The sequence below is a fragment of the Eurytemora carolleeae genome, unplaced genomic scaffold (assembly GCF_000591075.1).
Source record: "Eurytemora carolleeae unplaced genomic scaffold, Eaff_2.0 scaffold108, whole genome shotgun sequence".
Taxonomy (NCBI): Eukaryota; Metazoa; Arthropoda; class Copepoda; order Calanoida; family Temoridae; genus Eurytemora; species Eurytemora carolleeae.
The window spans coordinates 578,987-601,855 of record NW_019396160.1 but is presented as its reverse complement, the minus strand read 5'-3'; the positions used below and the strand labels follow the sequence as shown (position 1 = coordinate 601,855).

At 31.1% G+C, this 22,869-nt stretch overlaps 1 protein-coding gene across 1 annotated transcript in view; it reads right to left on the bottom strand.

Annotated features, from left to right (window-relative positions):
• Positions 1-21,757, bottom strand: part of LOC111696797 (uncharacterized) — a 30,922-nt gene extending 9,165 nt beyond the window's left edge. Inside the window, exons 1-19 of the mRNA XM_023466531.1 lie at positions 21,743-21,757; positions 20,590-20,651; positions 19,738-19,796; positions 19,389-19,462; positions 18,182-18,264; positions 17,655-17,779; positions 16,196-16,290; positions 15,343-15,395; positions 13,747-13,823; positions 13,247-13,303; positions 9,237-9,295; positions 8,373-8,431; positions 7,829-7,907; positions 6,939-6,974; positions 6,802-6,883; positions 5,193-5,277; positions 2,734-2,845; positions 987-1,046; positions 772-896 (exon numbers count right to left, since the gene is read on the bottom strand). Coding sequence (XP_023322299.1) covers positions 772-896; positions 987-1,046; positions 2,734-2,845; positions 5,193-5,277; positions 6,802-6,883; positions 6,939-6,974; positions 7,829-7,907; positions 8,373-8,431; positions 9,237-9,295; positions 13,247-13,303; positions 13,747-13,823; positions 15,343-15,395; positions 16,196-16,290; positions 17,655-17,779; positions 18,182-18,264; positions 19,389-19,462; positions 19,738-19,796; positions 20,590-20,651; positions 21,743-21,757 — 1,397 coding nt within the window. The remainder of the gene's footprint in view (positions 1-771; positions 897-986; positions 1,047-2,733; positions 2,846-5,192; positions 5,278-6,801; positions 6,884-6,938; positions 6,975-7,828; positions 7,908-8,372; positions 8,432-9,236; positions 9,296-13,246; positions 13,304-13,746; positions 13,824-15,342; positions 15,396-16,195; positions 16,291-17,654; positions 17,780-18,181; positions 18,265-19,388; positions 19,463-19,737; positions 19,797-20,589; positions 20,652-21,742) is intronic.
• Positions 21,758-22,869: the final 1,112 nt, after the last annotated feature.

Sequence of the window (22,869 nt, the reverse complement as noted above, 5' to 3'; positions counted from 1 at the left end):
GAGTAAAAAATGAACAGAATTTAACACATTTTATGTATTAAACATCAATATCCTTCTCATGCTTGAAAATCGGACATGCCATTGGCCCATTCTCATAAAATACAAATTATATTTACTGTTCCTTTGTGTCGGCGCAGAGCTAAAATGTATTTTTATAACGCTGCCTATCTCTATTTGACCATTTTCAAATGATTTGCAGAATGTTTGTTTTAAATAAATTGTCGAACCGCGAAAGCAAGCAAACAAGAAAAGTGTATTCCGTCGTCTACATAAATTTTAGATTTTTTTCATTATTGAAACATAATTGGAATGTTTACGGGGTTACATGTTAGTTTTTCTTAAAAACAAATGCAATGTTTTAGAAACAAAAAATTCATAATTCCCAGTTTTTGGGATTGTCAGTGTTACAGCTTTTTTACTGTTCCAATGAATGTGATACATAAAAACAATGGCAATATTGTGACTAATTGTGTTTTTTTTTTTAAATAAAAAAGTGTCTATATAGTTATAGCCTTAACAGTCTCTTCAACACTGAACATGATGGGGGGTCTAATCAAGGCCTAGAGTAAGGGGTGGGAAGGTGCAAAATATGTTCATATCCCAATTTTTCAAGGCCAGCTCATCCTCCATAAATACTAGATAGAGATACGACTTGGTGACACATCAGCTTTTCTGATTTTGATTTTAAGCACAAGTATCTTTATAAAGCACATATCTCTACATTGAGAAAAGTTCTGATTACAAACATATCAAATGTTAATATGTTCTCACCATTGAACAGTAACTGAATCCTTGAATACTTGAGATAAAGTGCAGGATACTGGAGAGGAAGGTATATCCAGTACTAGAACAGGAACCTGGATACTAGCTGAACCTTCATCATTCGACATAGTTACCTGAACAACATAAATCAAATATGTTTACATTTTTTCTGTTTTTAAACACTGATAATGATACATGAAAGGTTGAAAGTCTAAAAAATATACCTTATACAGGCCTGAGTTACTGCGCTGTGGGTTTATAACATCTATCTGTATTTTATCGGTCTAAATAAAATTTCACTTTAAAAAAAATATTGCTTTTTGGGTTTTTCTCAGTTCTCACTTTGAAAGTTGAGAAAACCTACTGTGGAACCCATTAAATTGTGAAATGAGAATACAAGCTTAAAAAAAACTTTAAATCATTACTCATTAAGAGACAGACCGGCTATGTATGCAGTGTTGTGGACAAATTCTTTAGGATTCATTTGAGACATAAAAACTTTTTAAAGATCTGTAAATCCTGAGTTTGAGCGCAAAGTCGGCGTTCAAAATCGTACTTTGGGTGGATACGTTTTCAGAATTGTTTTTTTTAAATTATTAACAAAATTCTACAGTAAACTAATTAGTTGTTTAGGAACAGGTAGGAAAATAAAAATTAATCTTATGATCGAAAATAAGTAATCTTATTTAATTATTAGTTTTTATATTCTCTCAATTATTCACAAAGATTTTTTGCAGATTTTCTGGAATTTTTATTGAAAAGACGACATTTGAAGAATTTGTAGAAATCTGCAAATAAATTCACAGAAAATAAGAAATTCAATAAAATGATAAAAACAAAACAATTGATTCTAGCATTGATTTATTGCAACATACTTCTTTTCATTACTGTATTATTTTTACTTTATTTTTCGTAGTCCTTATTTAATAATTTTAGAAAAACCGATTCTGAAAACGTACCCACCAAAATTCATAATTTTGAACGTCGACTATGCACTCAAACTCAGTAATTATACATCGTGGAAACGTTTTATATGTCTCAAATGAATCCTAAAGAATTTGTCCACAACATTGTAAAATTAGTTTAACTACCTTACATAGCCGGTCTGTTACTTGTTACTCTTGTCTTGTTAGTTGTTACTCAATAGGAACAATATAAAAACCAAAAATGCAATCATTATCTCAAAAAATAATATTTACAACTTATGTTTACAACGCGAAATCCCCTGAAGACTAAAAAGTCTTGTCAGAATTTAGTTTACCTTCAAGTTAATGCAACAAACAATGAAAAAATGTCAAAAACAACAAAATTTAAACAATGACGTGAAACGTACGTATTGCAAGTTTGCAATATAACACATATTAAAAAATTATTAAAAAATAATTATAAGCTATGTATTATTTGAATGCCGTTAATTACTCCATAAAGATACAAAAAATTGGTGAAAGATGGCGCGTAATTTGTCGTTTACTCTTTTTGTATTTAAACTCAAAAGAGCAATTAATTAGAACTATTGAATGTCAGGAGCTGATAAAAATTCTATTGTCGTTTTAAAATAAGTTTAAATTTGTTAAAAAGTTTTTAAAAGTTTTAAAGTTTAAAAACAGTTTTTAAAAATTAAAAAAGATACTTTTGTAAAATGTTCTTGGCACCAACAAATTTCAAATTGGGTGAATTCAAATTACACTGAACATTACTGAAAGAGACTGTGGACTTAATCTAGTTATAAAGTGGCATATCCGATCCCAACAGAACCCTTTAAACCGCAGTCTGATCAAGAACTAATGCAAAAAAGTGGAAATCATCAGAATTTACCATTTTAACAGCACTGAAAAACGGCGATGTTCTAACTATATTAATCAGATGAAGGTTTAAAGGGATGTACAGCTGTCAACATGTAATGCACCTCTTTAACTGGCATTTAAAATTACAACAACATTCCCTTTAAGCATGAAGAAGATAAAATCTTACCATTACTCTCATCTGAATTTCATTTCCAACTTCTAGTTCATGTCCATCCTTCTCCACTAGAATATCAACCGTAGAGAGACGAGCACCTTCGATCTTGTACGGGATTATAATCCTAGAATATAGAGAAATTATAATCATAGAATATAAAGGGATTATAATCCTAGAATATAAAGGAATTATAATCCTGGAATATAAAGGGATTATGATCCTAGAATATAAAGGGATTATAATCCTAGAATATAAAGGGATTATTATCCTAGAATATAAAGGGATTATTATCCTGGAATATAAAGGAATTATAATCCTATAATATAAAGGGATTATAATAATCCAAGAATACAAGGGGATCATAATCCTAAAGTATAACGGGATTATAATCCTTAAATATAACGGGATTATAGGCCTAGAATAGAAGGGGATTATAATCCTAGAATATTGCAAAGTTAAACAAACCCCTGCGTGAGAAGTTAGTGTTTCGAAATGTACAGGGTTATCCACTAAGGATAAGACTCAAAACTCAACTGTACGAAATCTATACTGCCTGTTTACGTAAACTGATGATTCCCTTCAAGTGTAAACTGCTTTATTTCTTTGTCGAATCATTAAATAAGCCAATAGAAGATAATTATCAAAGCAGAAGATAATAAATTAAGCTTGAAATGAACTCTTTGCGGTACGAACTTTTGTGTTTAGTATCTTTAATCAGAGCTGAAAACTTTAGAATGGTGGATATCAGGATTAAGGCTTAATCTACTCTTTTTCTTAATCTCGAGATTAAATATTGCTTGGAAAACTCATGACTTTAATCTTCAGAGCTGGAAACTTTAGAATGGTGGATATCGGGATTAATGCTTAATCCGCTGTTTTTCTTAATCTCCTAGATTAAATATTGCTTGTTCTCCTCGTGAATTTAATCTCCAGATTAATTAACAGATCGGGATTAAGGATATCACATTCTAAAGTTTTCAGCTCAGATTAATTATTCGACGGGATATCTGGATATTTCATTCTAAAGTTTTCAGCTCTGGAATACTTGATTTCGATATCCAACTTTAAGTTTAAGGATATATGCTTGATCCTTTAGAGTTTAATCCACATGGGATATCAAAGAGGAATTAAATTAATACATAAATGTCGTATTTTCTCTATATACGATTTGATTTTTAATCTAGGATAAAATTACAGCGTGGCAATATAGAAATATTGTGACTGTGTTATTAAAAAAATAGCTTTGGATTCAAAATATTTAGATACTCATTTCATGAAATATATTTGAAGGATATGAAATATAAAAAAAATTTAGTTCGTTAGTGCTAATCCTCGTCCAAAAGAATACATATTTACTGTTTAAATATAAAAAATACAAAATAAATCAAGATATTTGAAACATGGGTGTACACATAATACACATAGTACATTTATATTGTTTGGTGTACATTATACATTTACGTTAAATATAATGCACATATTATACATATAAATTTTTTAATGTACAATATACATTTACGTTAAATATAATAAACATATAGTGCATATACATTGTTTAATGTACATATAGTACATTTACGTTAAATATAAGGCACATATTTTACATTTACATTGTTTAATGTACATTATACATTTACGTTAAACATAATGAACATACGGTGCATTTACATTGTTTAATGTGCATTGTACATTTACGTTAAGTATAATGTACAATAGAGTACATTTACATTGTTTCAATGTAAATATTGTACATTTACGTTAGATATCATGTATATTGTACATTTACGTTAATTATAATGTACATTGTCCATTTACGTTAAACATAATGCACATTGTCCATTTACGTTAAATATAAGTTACATATTGTACATTTACATTGTTTCAAGAATGTTGCGTGTAAAAATTCTGTAATATTACGTGGTACACCCTGTACTAGCTTAAATCTGTAATATTACGTGGTACACCCTGTACTACCTGAAATATGTAATGTAACGTGGTACACCCTGTACTACCTGAAATCTGTAATATTACGTGGTACACCCTGTACTACCTGAAATATGTAATGTAACGTGGTACACCCTGTACTACCTGAAATATGTAATGTAACGTGGTACACACTGTACTACCTGAAATCTGTAATATTACGTGGTACACCCTGTACTACCTGAAATATGCAATGTAACGTGGTACACCCTGTACTACCTGAAATATGTAATATTACGTGGTACACCCTGTACTACCTGAAATATGTAATATTACGTGGTACACCCTGTACTATCTGAAATATGTAATATTACGTGGTACACCCTGTACTACCTGAAACCTGTAATGTAACGTGGTACACCCTGTACTACCTGAATTCTATAATGTTTTGTGGTAAACCCAGTACTCTAGCTGAATTCTGGCATGCTTTTTGGTACACTCTGTAGTCTACCAAATTTTGGCATATTTTATGGGACACCCTGTACTACCTGCATTGTTCCTTTTGAATATAAGAATTCATCCTGTCACTAAAACTGTGAAGGATCGCCACACATGTCACTGGGTCTGCGGGACCTATAGCAATCAATAAAGGATTAGAAATTAAACCTAACAATCTATAGAGGTTTAGAAGTTAAACCTATCGATCAAATAAGGTTTAGATTAATAATATAAAAATAAATAGAGGTTTAGAAATTAAACCTATCGAACAAATAGGTTTAGAATAGAAATAATAAAACGTTCAACCAAGGTTTAGAGTGTAAATAAACCTTAAACTTTTAAATACAATGGGATTAGAAATTACACCTTTTAACTATATAGGTTTAGATTGTAATTATAGCAATTAATACAAGTCTAAAATTTAAACCTATTAATTAAATTGGTTTATGTAAAACATTGATGACAACTTATTTTAACATTTTTATTTGACTACTTCAGACTACAATTAGTGAAATTTACAAAAATGTTGCAGTTGCAAATAAATTTCATTTCGCAAATAATTTAGTTAAATCAACGGCCTTGCATTGGGTAAACCCCAAACTTTCCGAGAACTAACTGCTAACTGCTAATCAGACAAAAATAAATCCGATTTTGTATAACAGCAAGCAAAAAAACACACACACAAGGAATCCATTTTTTTCTGGCAAGAATAATATGATTAGTTTGAAAACAAGTTTAGTCGTGGTTATAGTTCAAAAGTTTGGATGATTTATATATTTCCAGAAGTACAAGGGCAAATTTACTTTACATACTTATTAGTTGTAAACCAACAAAGAAAATATGTTCCTGCGACTTATCAATTAATGTTAAGAAATACAGTTGATTACAAACTGTGTCAAAATATTAAAATAAAATTCTTAATTAATTAATTATTATTTAAAACTTCTTACACTTCAAATCTGTCATTGAAAACTCTTTTAAAGTACAGACACAACTAGTAGGTGCAGAGGCAGCTAGATCTAGTTGTGTACAGTACAACTAGTAGGAGCAGAGGCAGCTAGATCTAGTTGTGTACAGTACAACTAGTAGGTGCAGAGGCAGCTAGATCTAGTTGTGTACAGTACAACTAGTAGGCAGAGGCAGCTAGATCTAGTTGTGTACAGTACAACTAGTAGGTGCAGAGGCAGCTAGATCTAGTTGTGTACAGTTTACAACCAAATATATGGAAAAAAATGGGAGAGTTCACCAAAAGAATGAAGCCCTTGTAGGGATTTTAATGTGGTAATATCAATCTAAACTTTATACCCCATGGACCAGAAATGTTTGAGCTTGTTTTAACCAAATAGATTATTATGTACAATAGATGGCAACCTAGTATTTGTACACTCTCAGTACAGTTGTTTTCTTACGTCACATGTGTCAACTCAGTATTGTGTCCGACAAAAATATTAATAATAGTGATAATTTTAGAATAAAGAGCTTATCTTACAGTGGAAAAGATGAAATTTTATGTGTTATTTATTTTCTGTTTTTACACTTTTTTACTTACTCTTGAAAAACATGTCAAATAATGTGAGAAAATTTCTTTTTCCTTGTTATATTTGACACTTGTGACGTCGGTGTACAATTGATCCATTTCCCTATTGTACTTGGTTTTACCTAATATGGGAGCAGATTCACAAGGTGATACATTAAAGATACATTTACATTGCAGCATCTCTTCCCCCCGGTTACTTGGTGTCTAAAATATAAACATTGCAACATCCCAAATTTAAAAGTTGCAAATTCATTTTTACCTTGGCACACAGCAGTCCGGCGTCTTCTAACCTCACCTAAAACATTTATTCTTTAAAATAAAAAAAAATGTTTATATCATTTATTTTGAAAAATGTTAGTTTGAAACCATTTAGGAAACGTATATTGGCAATAAAAAGTTCCAGACTGTACTAAAGAATACTTTACCATAAATCTAAGAATGAGAATGTATATACATTGTATGCATGAAACCAGATGATATGAAAACATTATCAAGGTAAACGAAACTTTTTAAAAATTTCAAAGTCATAAAAAGTTTTTTTTCATCCATTAAAATATTTGAGAATGCAGATGGAAACTAATGAATAGACAAAAATAATCTAAATTGATTCAGATAAGTTGAATATGTTCTCTTTTAAAACATTTGTCAATAAAGTTCAATAAGAATTGGTCTGCTTAGAACCGAAATAAACATAGATCTCTTCATTTAAGAAGAACAATATTTTATTTTGAATCTTTATAAATAATCAAAAGAATTTCCTTAACGAATTTACAAGCTTTTTTCAGAAAAAAAAGTAAATTTTATTTAGTTGAAAACCCTTCCCCAATAATTTTAAACATTTGATTTGTGATGTTCGTTTTAATTTAAAAAACTACTGAAGCGTGATGTAAAAATTCCACTGCGCTGAATCTATGGTATGTGAACTTTTAAACTTTCTTTTTAATAGAATATATGTAAGAAACTCATGGGAAGCGAGAAAATGTTGATTACTAAAAAATGTGGAAATCCACCATTAAAATCAGAGTTTTAATGAAGATTGATCAAGTTGTTGACCTGTGTACGAATAGTTGAACCACTTTATGAGAGTGGACATGCGTGCACTCAAAAAAATATTTATCCCTGCTCAACTGAATCCTGAAAGTGTTATACCTTTAAAAACCTAATTAGATGTTGCCCTAGTCCATTGTTTTCTATTTCTATCCGTCCGTCCTCTTCTTCCAACAGCATCCTGGAGAACACAGGCTTTAGGGTCGATCAAAACTTCACTATTTTGTGTCAACAACAAAATTTTAATTTGTCAAAAATTTTAAATATTATTATTTTTTTGCCTTGAAAAGAGTATTCAAGAGCGTAAGGAAGTGATTCTTTGCCACAAACTCAAATATTCTAATCATTAAATCTAAATCTTTGCAACCTAATGGTTTAAACCTTTGATATTTCAAACTATAAATATTTGATCTAACAGAAGTCAAAGTTTGAAATGTATAAGGTCTACGACATTGGGATGCAAAAAAATTAAATCATTCGCAAATTTGAATTTGTGGAAAAACTCAATTATTTTCTTTAGAGAAACACGAGGAGAAGCACCCGCCTTGTAATATTTCCAAATTATAATTGATTTTCTATGGAAAGAGTGTCCATGTTTTCTATCCTATCTAGCGGTGTTTGTTCTGTTAATATATACAAACTATACCTGTCAATATAGAATGATACTGGAGCATATATATCTCGGACTTGAACATACAGCTCAGCCTAAAGAAAATTAGATTATAGATATTGTCTTATTATAGGGTTTCCTATTATTTATGTACTATAGATATATATTAAGCTAAACACTTGTGTAAAATTAAGCTTGTCCCATGAAATATCCCATGCACTTAATTTTAAATAACCCATTATTTGTTAAACTGCCAGTTCACAATGGTACCTATTCAGAAAGATAATTTTGTTTTCTATCATGAAAAGAGATGACTATGTGAAAAGAGATGACTATGTATATCCACAAGTCGCTCTTCAAGAGCTTACTCTATCCCCGTAGTAAATTTGAATTCGAACAGGACCTGTCCAGTTTGTACCGGCCTTCCAGATAACAGCGTGTACTGACCCGATCCTATGGTACAGTACGTCGCCCTAACCAGACTAACATACAACAGTGGTCAATTTTCATGTCATAGTATAGTCCAGCGCGAGGGCTAACTATGACAACTCCCATGGCGCGTTCAGACTTTTTACAGTACCCGGCCCAATCCTAGGCCTATTTGACCGACCCCACTGGCTTAGTCCACCGTTAGAGAAACCGAAATTGAAAATTAAAATATCTTCAAACAAATATTTGAAGGGTACCGTTGTGAATCCGGCATGTAACTCGTTTGGACGGTCGTTTGGAATACCGTGTCAGCAGTCCCAGAAATAAATCAAAAAAACAGGTTTAAATTAAATAATATATTTACACAGAATAGACAGATGGGACACAAAATGATTTAGTTTTGAAGCTTTTATCATTATCTAAAAAATTATTTTTTATTTATAATAAAAAAACATCGATTCAGTTTTTTACCTTTGAGTTTTCCGAAAAGTTTACAGATTCCTCTAAACGTTTAGTAAACTCATTCTGACCTAAAATAGATATCATTTCACGAATGTTTAGAGATATTCTTTAACGCTATTTACGAATAATTTGGCTATATCTGATGAATTTTCGAGATTCGATGTTTCTATAAACTCTTAACCTGATCGTTTGGTCTCGATATCCATTGTGGGCCCTATTAATTTGAGTATCTATAAAAAAACTATATTTTCCATATTTTCCTTTTAGTTATTCCTCCCCTGATCAAAGCCCCCTGACTGGGTACGATCACCATGCGGGAAACCGAAAAAAGATTAACTTAATCTGTAGATTAACCAAAGATCGAGATTAAGCATTGATCTCGGTAAGCACAATACAAGAGTTCCCAGCTCTAGTGACACTTGTGTTAGACTGAGAAAATTAGGTTTTTTCTTCTTTTTTAGGTTTTTCTCCCTTAGGAAAACTTCTATGCACTATGCATATCACCTTTTCCTACAATTATCTTCGTTGCAATGTAAAAACGGGACTTTTAAAATTCGGTGATGGTGATGGACTAAACCTCTGTAGAGTAAATAAAGTAGATATATTTCGGTCTGGGTGGACTCTTGTCAGTTCTTGAGATTGTTTCTGCCAGGAAGATTATAGACGTAGTTTAAAGGGATATTCTATTTATAAAGTGGTGTGTTTGATTCAAAACAGTAGCCTTCAAAACTTTAAACTAAAAAGGATGTCGGACTTATTCTTATTAATCTGGAAAACTTAGTTTGCAAGCTGTTTTATATCTAAAAAATAATAATATTTACTTACAAAAGTCACAGAATATAATTATTTCATTCAAATGTTGTGGATTTTTGAAAAATATCTATCGTCAACTGTGTGAAGTTCTCAGTGTACGCTATCGTACACTCCGGTTATCTGATGCTGTTCCTTCCATAAACTACATTGGTCGACAACTTGACGTCTCCTCTATTGGTCGTCAAATGTACGGAGAAATATCTATCTATCAGATAAGAATTTAGCATGAGACATCTAGCGGCCAACATATCGTCCCCCAAAGTACGTGAAATACACGACCACTTTCTATGGAGAGAACGAGCTCTGGTAATTTGAACACTATTTTGACGATGAACACACAGAGTTCTCTGTCGTCCATAATCGGCCACCGGTTCAAAGGACACCATTGTTAATAAGAAATGTCTCTCTTTAAGTTGAGGGTAACTTTAGATAATACATACAGTCCTCTTAAAATCCACAAAATTGTTATTTTGTCTTGCTTAAAAATACGAATTGTCACGCCCAATTAATTGCACTGAAACACGATTAACCGCAATTGAAACGAAACAAGTTTTTCCATAAGTGTTAACATTTTTAATTGGTAGAAAACCGTTGTATATATGTAAGACATTAAGAATAACATTTAATGTGACCTGGCGCGAAAAATGACGTGAAGCATTCCGAATTCCCAGCATAAATGTATACAGAATACAGATTATATGGAAATTGAATATTGGAAACCAATAGACCCAAATTAGGATAAAGTTACTTTATCAAAGAGTTGTATTTTTATATATACAATTTTGTTAACAACCGATTTCATTCATAGGAATGGCTTTGAGAAAGATTTATTTTTTGTAAAGTATAGATTAATGGAAAACTAAGTAATCATCAATATTTTGAAACAAAACATTTTTAGAAGAAAAAAGTTCGTTTAATTTTCTAGGACCCGATTCAACAAATATTGAGAAGTAGTTGATCTTCGTAGACTAAGTTGAACCACTGGATCAACTTAGTCTACCAGGTACCAAATTTTACGATTAATGTGAGGGAAACTTCCTCACTCTTTTACTTTAAATCGATGGTTCAAATTCAACAGTATGTGGTTCAGCGACGTAGCTCAAATTCATAAAATCCGGTCTCTCGTTTACCTATTTCTTGCTATTCATTAAATTTTGTTCCCTGGAAACCAACATTATTCCTTCTTACAGGGAACATGAAGAACGAGTAACCTCATTAAACCATTCGTATTTAATTGTATTGAGTACAAAGCTCTCTATCCACCGCTGTGAGCTACATTTGTCAATTAAACAAACCTTTACACTTATAATTAATGCAGACTTTAGGATTAATGAAAGAGAAAACTTAGTAAAAGAAAGTGAATGTTCGTAAATTTTATATATGATGTAGATAAAAGAAATTGAAGCCTTGCCACAAACTCTTGATTTTCTAATCCCTTTATATTTTCAAACCTATGTCGTAGTCCTTAGATATTATTATTATCGTAGTCCTTAGATATTATAATTATCGTAGTCCTTAGATATTATTATTATCGTAGTCCTTAAATATTATTATTATCGTAGTCCTTAGATATTATTATTATCGTAGTCCTTAGATATTATTATTATCGTAGTCCTTAGATATCATTATTATCGTAGTCCTTAGATATTATTATTATTATTAATCAATCTGTTAGATAAAATTATCTAAGTTTGAAATAGGTTTACACTTTCAGGGATTAGAATATTTAGGTTGTATAAAGCCTTATTACCTTTATATAATTTTAAAGAAAAACTTATGTAAGAGATGAAAAATTGACACAAATTGTAAAGGTTTATATCTTGCTAACAATACAGTCCATGGTGAAATATCAAAGGTTTATATCTTGCTAACAATACAGTTCATGGTGAAATATCAAAGGTTTATATCTTGCTAACAATACAGTTCAAGTGTGAAATATCAAAGGTTTATATCTTTCTAGCAGCAATACAGTCCAAGTGTGAAATATCAAAGGGTTATATCTATGAGAATATGAGAATATGTAAAGTTTTCAAAGAATATCACAACACTTTATTTTTTTTTGAAAGAGGCTATTTTTTATTTCAAACCATAATTTTGCAACAATACTCTTTCCTGATTTTTCTAAATAAAAATCAACCCCATTTTTAAACTACAGTTTTACATCCGTGGTTTAAATTGAATTTGCATGAATAAACTATCAATATTCCTCCGTCTTTAAACTTCTTGTTGGAACAAATTCAATAATAAATTTGACAGGATCGGGAATTCATCCGTTTTCATTTTTCAAAAACTTAGGAACAGGAATATATGTCACTGATAATACACAAAATAATAGAAAATACTTATATTTAAATTTAATTTTAATGATTTCCAAAAAAATAAGTTCACGACGCCGCGCCCTTATCTCATCTTTCTATAGCTAGCTAAATGATAAAACTCTCCGCTCATAAACATATGTTAACTATAAGTCTATAGCTGGTTAAACGGCTGGAATAAATTATCTGATTTTTTAGGACACCCATGAATACCCTGGGGGTAACATAGACGAATTTTTGTTTTAATTCGAATAGTTTTTCGAAATTTTAATTTTTTTTTAACTTACGAGTTTTTATTCATTTCAAAGTGACTTTTAAACAATCTAGATTAGATCAGATTAGATTAGATTAGATCAGATTAGATTAGATTGTGAAGAAAATAAACAAAAAGACTTCTGGTGAATATACAAATACAAGGACGCAACATATTTTATGTTATTTAGTTTAAAAATAGGAAAAGAGTAAAATATTTGGGGCACCCCGGCAAAATACCGCCCCCCCCCCCTTATAAGCCGAGAAAAATTATATTTTTGAATTGTTTTTATGGAGTCCAATAAACAAAAAAAGTTTGATTGGATTTGTTCCGAATCTATAAAAATATTAAAGATAATTTAAATTGACCCTACTGTTTGTCAAGGTCGTTGTTTTAATAAAATGATTTATTTAAGTTTTCCTGAGGCCAAATTTAAAGAATTTAAGCTGTGGCTTAAATTTGAGACGCGGCTAAAATATGGTTGGTTCTACTTGAAATTGTATTCAATGTTTCAAGATTTAAGCCGGCGCTCAAATGAAACCGGTTTTAGGCGGATTTGAGACGCAGCTCAAATTCAATAAAGTCGGACTCTGGTTTTAATTTTGAATTTTACTTGAAATAAATCTCTATTTACTTACATTTAATTTTCAGTTGTGTTTGTGAAGAATCTTTGTTTGTTGATACTCGTAAACATCCTGTAGTTGCAAACAAATATAAACTCAAATTTTAAAAACAATGTTCGCTCATTACTCATAAATAGCGTTCAAAAAACATGAAAATATAGTTAAGACTTTGATCCATGCAGGTTTTTTTTCAAAATGAGGTTGCCATATAAATATTTAAATTTTTTAATGTTTTAAAAGTTCCAATAAAAAATATCTCAGCGCCAACATTAATTTTGTCTCTTAAAATCCATCTTTATTGAAAACCTGAAGCAGCCCAAGTAAAGGTTTATGGCCGGTTGAATTTTTTTTAAATGCCTTGACATAAAGCAGGAAAGGAAAATCTACGACATTTTTTTAGGTTTATTATGAAGATAAAAAAGAATTTGGCATAGTAAGCAGCATCGAAAATCTAAAGTTTCGTATATGTGGCGCGAAGCACCCTCAATAGACTAGTAGTTTGATATTTAAGTTTCCTGAATCACAGGGTTCAGCTTTCTTAATTGTTAAACTTCTGACGCATCCTGATACTTGGAGTTGTAAACGAGCCAACCTAGACAATATATTAGCATTTGAAAATACTCTAAATATTTCAAATATTTAAAATTTTACTTTTATATAAATTCTTTTTGTAAAATTCTACAGGTGTAAAAGTTTTGACACGTAAAGAGATGAATTGTATGTAAATTATTCCCCTTTATTCACATTTTATGATTTATAATTCCTGTATTTGTGTCTAGGTCTAACTCTGTTTTCTGTCCTATTTCTTATAATTGTGTCTAGTACTGTTTTCTGTCCTATTTTCTATAATTGTGTCTAGTACTGTATTCTGTCCTATTTTCTATAATTGTGTCTAGTTCTATATATTACATCCTATTTCCTATACTTGTGTCTATTACTGTATTCTGTCCTATTTTCTGTAATTGTGTCTAGTTCTATATTATATCCTATTTCTTATAATTGTGTCTAGTACTGTATTCTGTCCTATTTCCTATATTTGTGTCTAGTTCTATATTATATCCTATTTCCTATAATTCTGTCTTATACTGTTTTCTGTCCTATTTTCTATAATTGTGCCTAGTTCTGTTTTATGTCCATTACCTATAATTGTGTCTAGTTCTGTTTATGTCCATTTCCTATAATTGTGTCTTATACTGTTTTCTGTCCTATTTTCTATAATTGTGCCTAGTTCTGTTTTATGTCCATTTCCTATAATTGTGTCTAGTTCTGTTTATGTCCATTTCCTATAATTGTATCTAGTTCTGTTTTATGTCCATTTCCTGTAATTGTATCTAGTTCATTTCCTATAATTGTGTCTAGTTCTGTTTATGTCCATTTCCTATAATTGTGTCTAGTTCTGTTTTAAGTCCATTTCCTATAATTGTGTCTAGTTCTGTTTTTCGTCCTATTTCTTATAATTGTGTCAAGTTCTGTTTTTGTCCGATTTCCTATAATTGTGTCAAGTTCTGTTTTCTGTTTAACTTCCTATAATTGCTCTGTTTTTTGTCATATTTCCTATATTTGTGTCTAGTTCTGTTTTATGTATAATTTCCTATAATTGTTCTGTTTTTTGTCCTTTGTGACTAGTACTGTTTTATGTCACATTTCTTATATTTTTGTCTAGTTCTGTTTTATGTCCTATTTCCTATAATTGTGTATAATTCTGTTTTCTGTCTATTTCCTAGAATTGCGTCTTGTTCTGTATTATGTCCAATTCCTTAGAAATGTGTCTAGTTCTAATTTATTTCCTATTTCCTATATTTGTGTCTAGTTCTGTTTTCTGTCCTATTTCCTATGACTGTGTCTAGTTCAGATTTATTTCCTATTTCATATATTTGTGTCTAGTTATGTTTTCTGTCCTATTTCCTATAATTTTGTCTAGTTCTGTTTTCTGTCCTTTTCCTATAATTTTGTCAAGTTCTGTTATTTTGTCATAGTTTTAATAATTGTGTCTAGGTCTGTTTTCTGTCCTATTACCTATAATTGTGTCATCTTTCCTACTTCCTATAACTGTGTTTAGTTCTGTCTTCTGTCCTATTTCTGATAATTGTGTCTAGTTAGTTTTTTTTCACCTGCTTCTTTCTGGTTGTATCTTATTACCATTGAGAACCCAATCAACCTCTGCCTATTTAATTAAGATTATAAAGACGAGCGTATTTTTATCACACAAAAATTCACATTTTACATTTATATAATCGGAAAGGAAGACCAAACTAAATCTACAGTTAAACAGGGGAAAGTTTAAACTTTTAAAATTCTTTCATCTGTGTCTTTAGCGCTTAGACGGTTTCTTATTCCCTCGACAGTGAGACTAGACATCTCTTATGTCTGCATCACTGGACACTGCAGATTAAGGGAATCAAATTATCCAACTTAAAAATTTACACTGTGGATATCGAATTGCCGACGCTTCACCGCCACTGTTCCGCCAGTTTACTAAAGTGTCTCCCAATCAAAATTTTGGCCCTCTGATCTAACTAATTTACAGATAACCTTAGTTATTTGAAAACTAGTTAGTTGACAGTCAGACAGAATTTATCCTCTAAGATGTTCATCTTTTTACAAAAAAGAGATTAGTTTTTTTTGGGCTCTTGACTCTTGAGTAAATGGATAAAATTAAAGTTTATCAACCTGTTTATCTTGAGTTAATGGATATACTTAAAGTTTATCCACCTGTTTATCTTGAGTTAATGGATATAATTAAAGTTTATCCACCTGTTCATCTTGAGTTAATGTATATAATTAAAGTTTATCCACCTGTTTATCTTGAGTTAATGGATATAATTAAAGTTTATCCACCTATTTATCTTGAGTTAATGTATATAATTAAAGTTTTTCCACCTGTTCATCTTGAGTTAATGTATATAATTAAAGTTTATCCACCTGTTTTTCTTGAGTTAATGGATATAATTAAAGTTTTTCCACCTGTTCATCTTGAGTTCTAATCTCTAGATGAACCCTCTGTCCTTCCAGGACGGAAACTTCCTCAGGCAGTCTAGTGCTCAGCAAGTGTGGATATTCTACAAAAAGTATACTACACTCTACAGGCCGGACTACGTGCAATCCGAGCTAAGCTCCGGGTCCGTATGAGGACTGAAGTGGTTGCATCAATAGAACTATCCAACCTGAGCTTAGCTCCGGGTCTGTATTAGAACCAAAGAGAATAAATAGAATATATATTAGAGTGGAATTTAGACAATCCCTCGGAATGAATTTTGTCAGTCCTTTCAGCCTGAATGGGAGTTCAAAGTGTACAAATCATGTAATTGTTCACAAATTATATGCAGTAGGGTACATTAATACAGTATGTTCCCTAGACTATCCATTTCAATTTCGAATTTTTTAAAGCTGTTAAATAAACTTTATAAAATGAATTAGGTGAATAAAAAAAATCATTTAATTTATAGTTATAACGGAAAATCATCGTTTGTAAAGTGAAAGTCATTGGTCAATTATGAAACCAGCCTATTTCATAATTTGGTTTTCTTTTAATATTAATTTTAGATTTTCTATAAAATGATGTTCCATGGGTCCCAAAAGGTTAAATAGCGCAAATATGTTAAGTACACCTAAAGTATGGAAACAGTACAACAAAATGGCCGTTTTACATTTTTTTCTAGTAAATTCCCCTCTAATATATATTCTATTCTCTTTCATTAAAACTGAAGGGGTTATATCCTTATTTCGAGCTACTGAGCTACAATACTCATACAGTAAATTCTAGGGTGGGTCGATATTTCTCCCTTAAAGCTTAGAGTGTGTGCGGGACATGCGCCTAAATATTCTAAGAACTTCGCAAAAAAAAATAATCAAAAAAATATGGCGAGCCGAGAGCTATTTTGAGAAAAAAATAGATCATACACTAGTAAGGCACAGGGTGTTACAATAAACATGGAATTGAGAGACGACTTCAAAATTGTTTTTGATTTCCGATAACAGATAAATGATGATAAATAAAAGTATCATAAAGATTGAACGTCTAATGTGGTCTTTTTTCCTTGTATCTTTAAAATTACCGAAGATAAAAAACATTTTTACAGTTTTGTTTATTTTAAATAAACTGGAATCTGGACAAATTTCCTAATATCTCTGTAAATTTTGAAGGTGTAAAAAGGGTAGAACACAGTTTGAAGAGTTTCGGAGTTAAATGTTTTAACTGTAAATTGTGATATTACAAAATTATGTTAAAGAAATAATCCTGCTGGGAAGTCGTTCTTTAATTTCCATGTTTATAGCCGGGACACTCTGTAAATCAGATCAGAGTATAGCGAGTAAACCGGAGAGTAAATGCCAAGTTAAATGATCCCCTTCATATCATAGTGAGATTATTGTGAATTATAGCCTTCTACATATATTGTACATAATGCATACTATTTCAACTGACCTTGCACTTGTACCGTACATGAGCTTGAATCCTTGTTTGTCTTAACAGTGTACAATCCAGAATCTTCTGTTTTACAATTCTCAATACGAAGCTGATGCGTCCAATCTTTGCTTAACAGGAACAACCTGAGGGAACAAATAGTAGCTATAGACGAATCTAAACAACGTTTTTATCTGATAAGTATAAAACATGTATTTCCATTTTATTCATTGTACAATTTGTTACGTGTTTTATACTCTCGTTTTGAGTCGGATTTGACGTATGTATCTTATAACATTGAGTCATTTAAAAATACTTTTGATAATTTTTCTTATTCTTTAAAAGGTGAATTTTATGCGATCTAAACTATGACGGGATGTTATATTGGAAAAAATCATAAAATAACAACCCGCTAATTAAAGTTTTTAAGTACTCAGAGTTGTGTCGAGCAATTCTAAGAAAAGATTACAATTCGAATGAATAATAATTTTTAGAATTAGAATGCATCGTTAACACTTTCAGATTGTGTTTATAAACTTTTCCAATACCTTTGTTGTCTTTTTCTTTCAATCATTATTTCTTTATCATCCTTGAACCAAGAAACAGTTGCATTCTTTTCTTCTGTTATTACCTAAATGTTTTTAAATTTGAAAAGCAGAAAAAGTACAGCAATGTAAAGAAGTACAGCAATGTAAAGAAGTACAGCAATGTAAATAAGTACAGCAATGTAAAAAAGTACAGCAATGTAAAGAAGTACATCAATGTAGAAAAATAACAGCAATGTAAAGAAGTACAGCAATGTAAAAAAATACAACAATGTAAAGAAGTACAGCAATGTAAAGAATTACATCAATGTAGAAAAAGTACAGCAATGTAAAGAAGTACAGCAATTTAAAGAAGTACAGCAATGTAAAGAAGTACAGCAATGTAAATAAGTACAGCAATGTAAAGAATTACATCAATATAGAAAAAGTACAGCAATGTAAAGAAGTACAGCAATGTAAAGAAGTAAAGCAATGTAAAAAAGTAAAATAAGTGTAAAAAAATGTAAGTATAAGTAGATGCAGAACAATTTGGATGTGGGAAATGTAAAGAAATCTAGAAAAGTTTAAAGAAATGTAAAAAAATCCGTACAGAAGTAAAGAATACAAATTTGTCTGTCCTTGGAAAATTCTGCTATACATAAAGATACTGTTTTATTTAGTGTTAATTGTGGATCCGAAGAGAGATTAAACAAAATATAACTAAGCCGCTAAATTAAACAGAGTGAGTCTCGGTCACGATATTGGACCAACTGTGGCTCAGGTGCTAGATTGAACGCATTGCGGCTCGTGCACGTAATTGAACAGAATGTGGATCGAACGAACGCTTGATTGAACAGACTGTGACAATAACAATAGATTCAACAGATTAAGGCTCAAAAGCGACGTTGAATGCGGCTCGAACCCTAAATTAAACAGAATGTGGCTGAAACACAAGAATGAACGGAATGTGACTGGGACGCGAGATTTAACATTATGTGGCTGTATCCCTAGCTTGAACCTAATTTGACTGAAAAGCTAGATTGAACATAATGCGGCTTGGACGCGAAATTGAAAATAATGTGGCTCGGACGTGAGCTTAAAAAGAATGTGGCTCGGACGCGAGCTTGAAAAGAATTTGGCTCGGACGCGAGCTTGAAAAGAATTTGGCTCGGATGCGAGATTGAAATTAATGTGGCTCGGACACAAATAAAGAATATGTAAAGTTTGTTACCTGAAGAATGATATCTTCCATCTCTGTGGCATCAATACTCGATTCTAGTCTTTTAGAAAACTTGTGTGGAAACTCTGAAATTATATTCATTATTTTCGGAAACTTTAGAAATAATCATAATACATACATTTATACTTTAAACTACTATATTCTGAAACAAAACATAGCATTTTCATATAAAATTATACATGGAAAATGATTCATTATTATATTTTTTATGTGTGTAACTGTTCACTGTTGATAAAAGAAATATTTAATATTTACACAAACAAAGATACAATTAAAATACACAGTGAAGAGCTCTCAAAGATCTGTAGAATCTAAAATTTTGTGAATTCCTTTTACTAACCTTCAATATTTATTTTACAGGTCGTTAAATCTGCTCCTTCTTTTCCAAATTTCTTTATTCTAAAAATATAAATATTAAATTTCATTTTTTAGAAAATATATATTTACTGTGGTTGTCTGTCTCTGTCTGTCAATCAAAACGGCAAAGGATTGTGCCCAAATTTTGTGGGGCAACTCACACAATCCAAGAAGGATTTATGGTTGAAAAAAAGATAAAAATTGTCCCTGGTAGTTTAAAAAATTTACAAACTTGAAAAGAAAAATTCTCGAAAATTTTTGTTTGGAATTGAATACTATAAAAATGAGGAATTGAAGAGCAACAATTAAAGAACTGAAAGAAATGAATTAAACAGCAACAGTTAAATAAATAACTGAAAGAAATGAATTGAAGAGCAAAAGTTAAAGAACTGAAAAAAATGAGTTTGTGCCAGTAACGAATATTTTCTGATCTTTATGCCTTTCCAGCTTGATGATGGTGCAAACCTTTGATATTTCAAACTTATTTAGATTCTCTGATCTAACAGAATTCAAAGTTTGAAATATCTAAGGTCTACGGCAGTGGGTTGCAAAGATATACAAATTATAAAATCATAGTTTGTGGCAAAGACCCAGTTCCTTTGTTACTAGAAAAAAAGCCGAAAAGCCTTGTACATTATTTTATTGAAAACTTGAAGATCACATTGATGAGAGAATTGTTAATTAACCCAATATCTGTGTAAGTGTACTGCAGATTCTGGAAGGAATGTAAACAAATTGTTTATTTTCCTTCTTGAAACTGCAGTACAGTTTCTCACAAGGTATTGAGATTAAATCTTCATTGCGTTTTTAAATATTTATGTAATTCTAACTTTACCTGCAGGTGTAAACCCCGGCATCCTCTAGTCTTGGGTTAGTTATACACAGATCATGATCACCCTAGATAATACATAGATCATGATCAACCTAGATAATACAAAGATCTTGATCACCCAAGATAATACAAAGATCTTGATCACCCAAGATAATACATAGATAATGACCACCCTGATAATACATAGATCTTGATCACCCTAGATAATACATGGATCATGATCACCCTAGATAATACATAGATCATGATCACCCTAGATAATACATAGATCATGATCACCCTAGATAATACATAGATCATGGTCACCCTAGATAATACATAGATCATGATCACTCTAGATAATACAAAGATCATGATCACCCTAGATAATACATAGATCATGATCACCCTAAATAATACGTAGAGATCATGATCACCTTAGATAATACAAAAACAGCATTTTTATGATGGGGATTTTCATAATTTTGTAGATTACAATGCCTTCTGTCTGTAAAGTTACAAGATCGAATTTTCGAAATAAAAATTGTCGTTTTAATCACAAATCGATAAATAAAGATGCCTGGATTCTATCTAAGCTTAGTGCTGATCGTGTAACTATATGATGGAAAAATTGCCACCAGATCAAATGTCATGACACTTGAGCAGAAATATAAAACCAAAGGATTGTCTTTTTTAGTATTTCATTCATTTTTCATAGATAATAGTGGTTTACACAGAGTGTCTCACTAAACGTTATAATTTCTTTATAAAGATATAAAATTAAAAGGACTAAAATTTATCAAAACGTCCAACACGTTTGTCCAACACGTTTGTTTGGGAGTGTGTGAAAAAAGTTCTCGTTAACTCATTTGAGTTAAGCACATTTGTCCCCAGCCAGTAACTGGATTGGTGTCCAGACTGGTGTTCACGGGTTCGATTCCCATACTCCACACAAACCTGTGATTTCATAAAACGTCTGAAGCCGACATCTGGTTAGGCAGTTATGACCACCTGACGGGATGTTGGAGGACAGAGGGTGGGCTGTCAATAACTCTCGCAGCGAAAGGGTGCGTGCTTTCTACTCGTCAAGAAAGATTGTTGATTGAACCAAATGAATTATGATGAAGAGAGAAAAGGTGGACAAGCATGAGAGTCTATGGTTGCTAGCTATAGTTACTTGGAGGTATCCCATCTGGGTTCACAAATGATTGGGAGCAATGAGTGTGATGTTTCCTGTTTGTAAGGCACCTAGGCCTCATTCCTGTTTATCAGAAGAATTCCTGCACTCTACTATACTAAGGCTGAAAGCTTGTCAACCCTCTTCTCAGTATGAATGAAGCGTGGATGGAAGATTACAACCCCTGGTAGATCAATATAAGCCCATTCAACACCAGACTTTTGCAATAGAAAAATTCCGATATTTGATCGGAACAGCCCGATCATGTCCTGGGGACAAAAAATCTTTTAAAAAAATTAAATCGCTTACTAGTGATCCATGGTTTGCGGGACACACTGTAAACAACCTAAGGGGAATATGTAGTTATATTGCCACAGGAGAGTATAAAGAAATCTTTGATGGGATTTATAATAGATATTATAATATTTTCTTAGCTATGCAAAAGAAATGACGACAAAGAATTCCTTTGATAAATTTTAATATAAAAATATTTCTAAATGAAAAAATATATCAAAGTTCAAAATTTTAATAAAAACAGAAAATGTAGGTTGTTAAAAATGGGTACTAGTTTTTTAAAAGTATTTATAACGTATTAACAAAGGGATTAAAATGGGGGTTAGATCAGTTTTATCAATATGCATCTTAAAACCATTAATTTTTACGAAACGTTCCGGAAAACAAGTAGTTTTGAAATGAGCTGTTGGTAATTTAATATTATTTATAAAATGTTAATAATGAGCGCTGTACATCCCTGGTTATCAGGTTCAACGAGAAAATGTGCAAATGGTTAAAACTTGTCAACTTCCTTTGGAACCAAACAACCATTTAACCTGCAGACTAGACAAATACTTAGCATAGTCCGAACCAGTACAAAATCGATCTAAGGGTTCACGTGTAATTCTGATTCGACATAAAAGCAAACAGATGTTTCTACTTTATATATTATATAGAAATATCAACAACTCTTTGAAGATTTATAAAATATTGTTTCTACAAGTTGTTTCATGCTTTCGCAATCATCAGGATACTCATATATTTATATACTTATATTTATCTCATAAGTAAAACTGCAGATTATTTTTTACATTATAAATATATATATATATATATATATATATATATATATA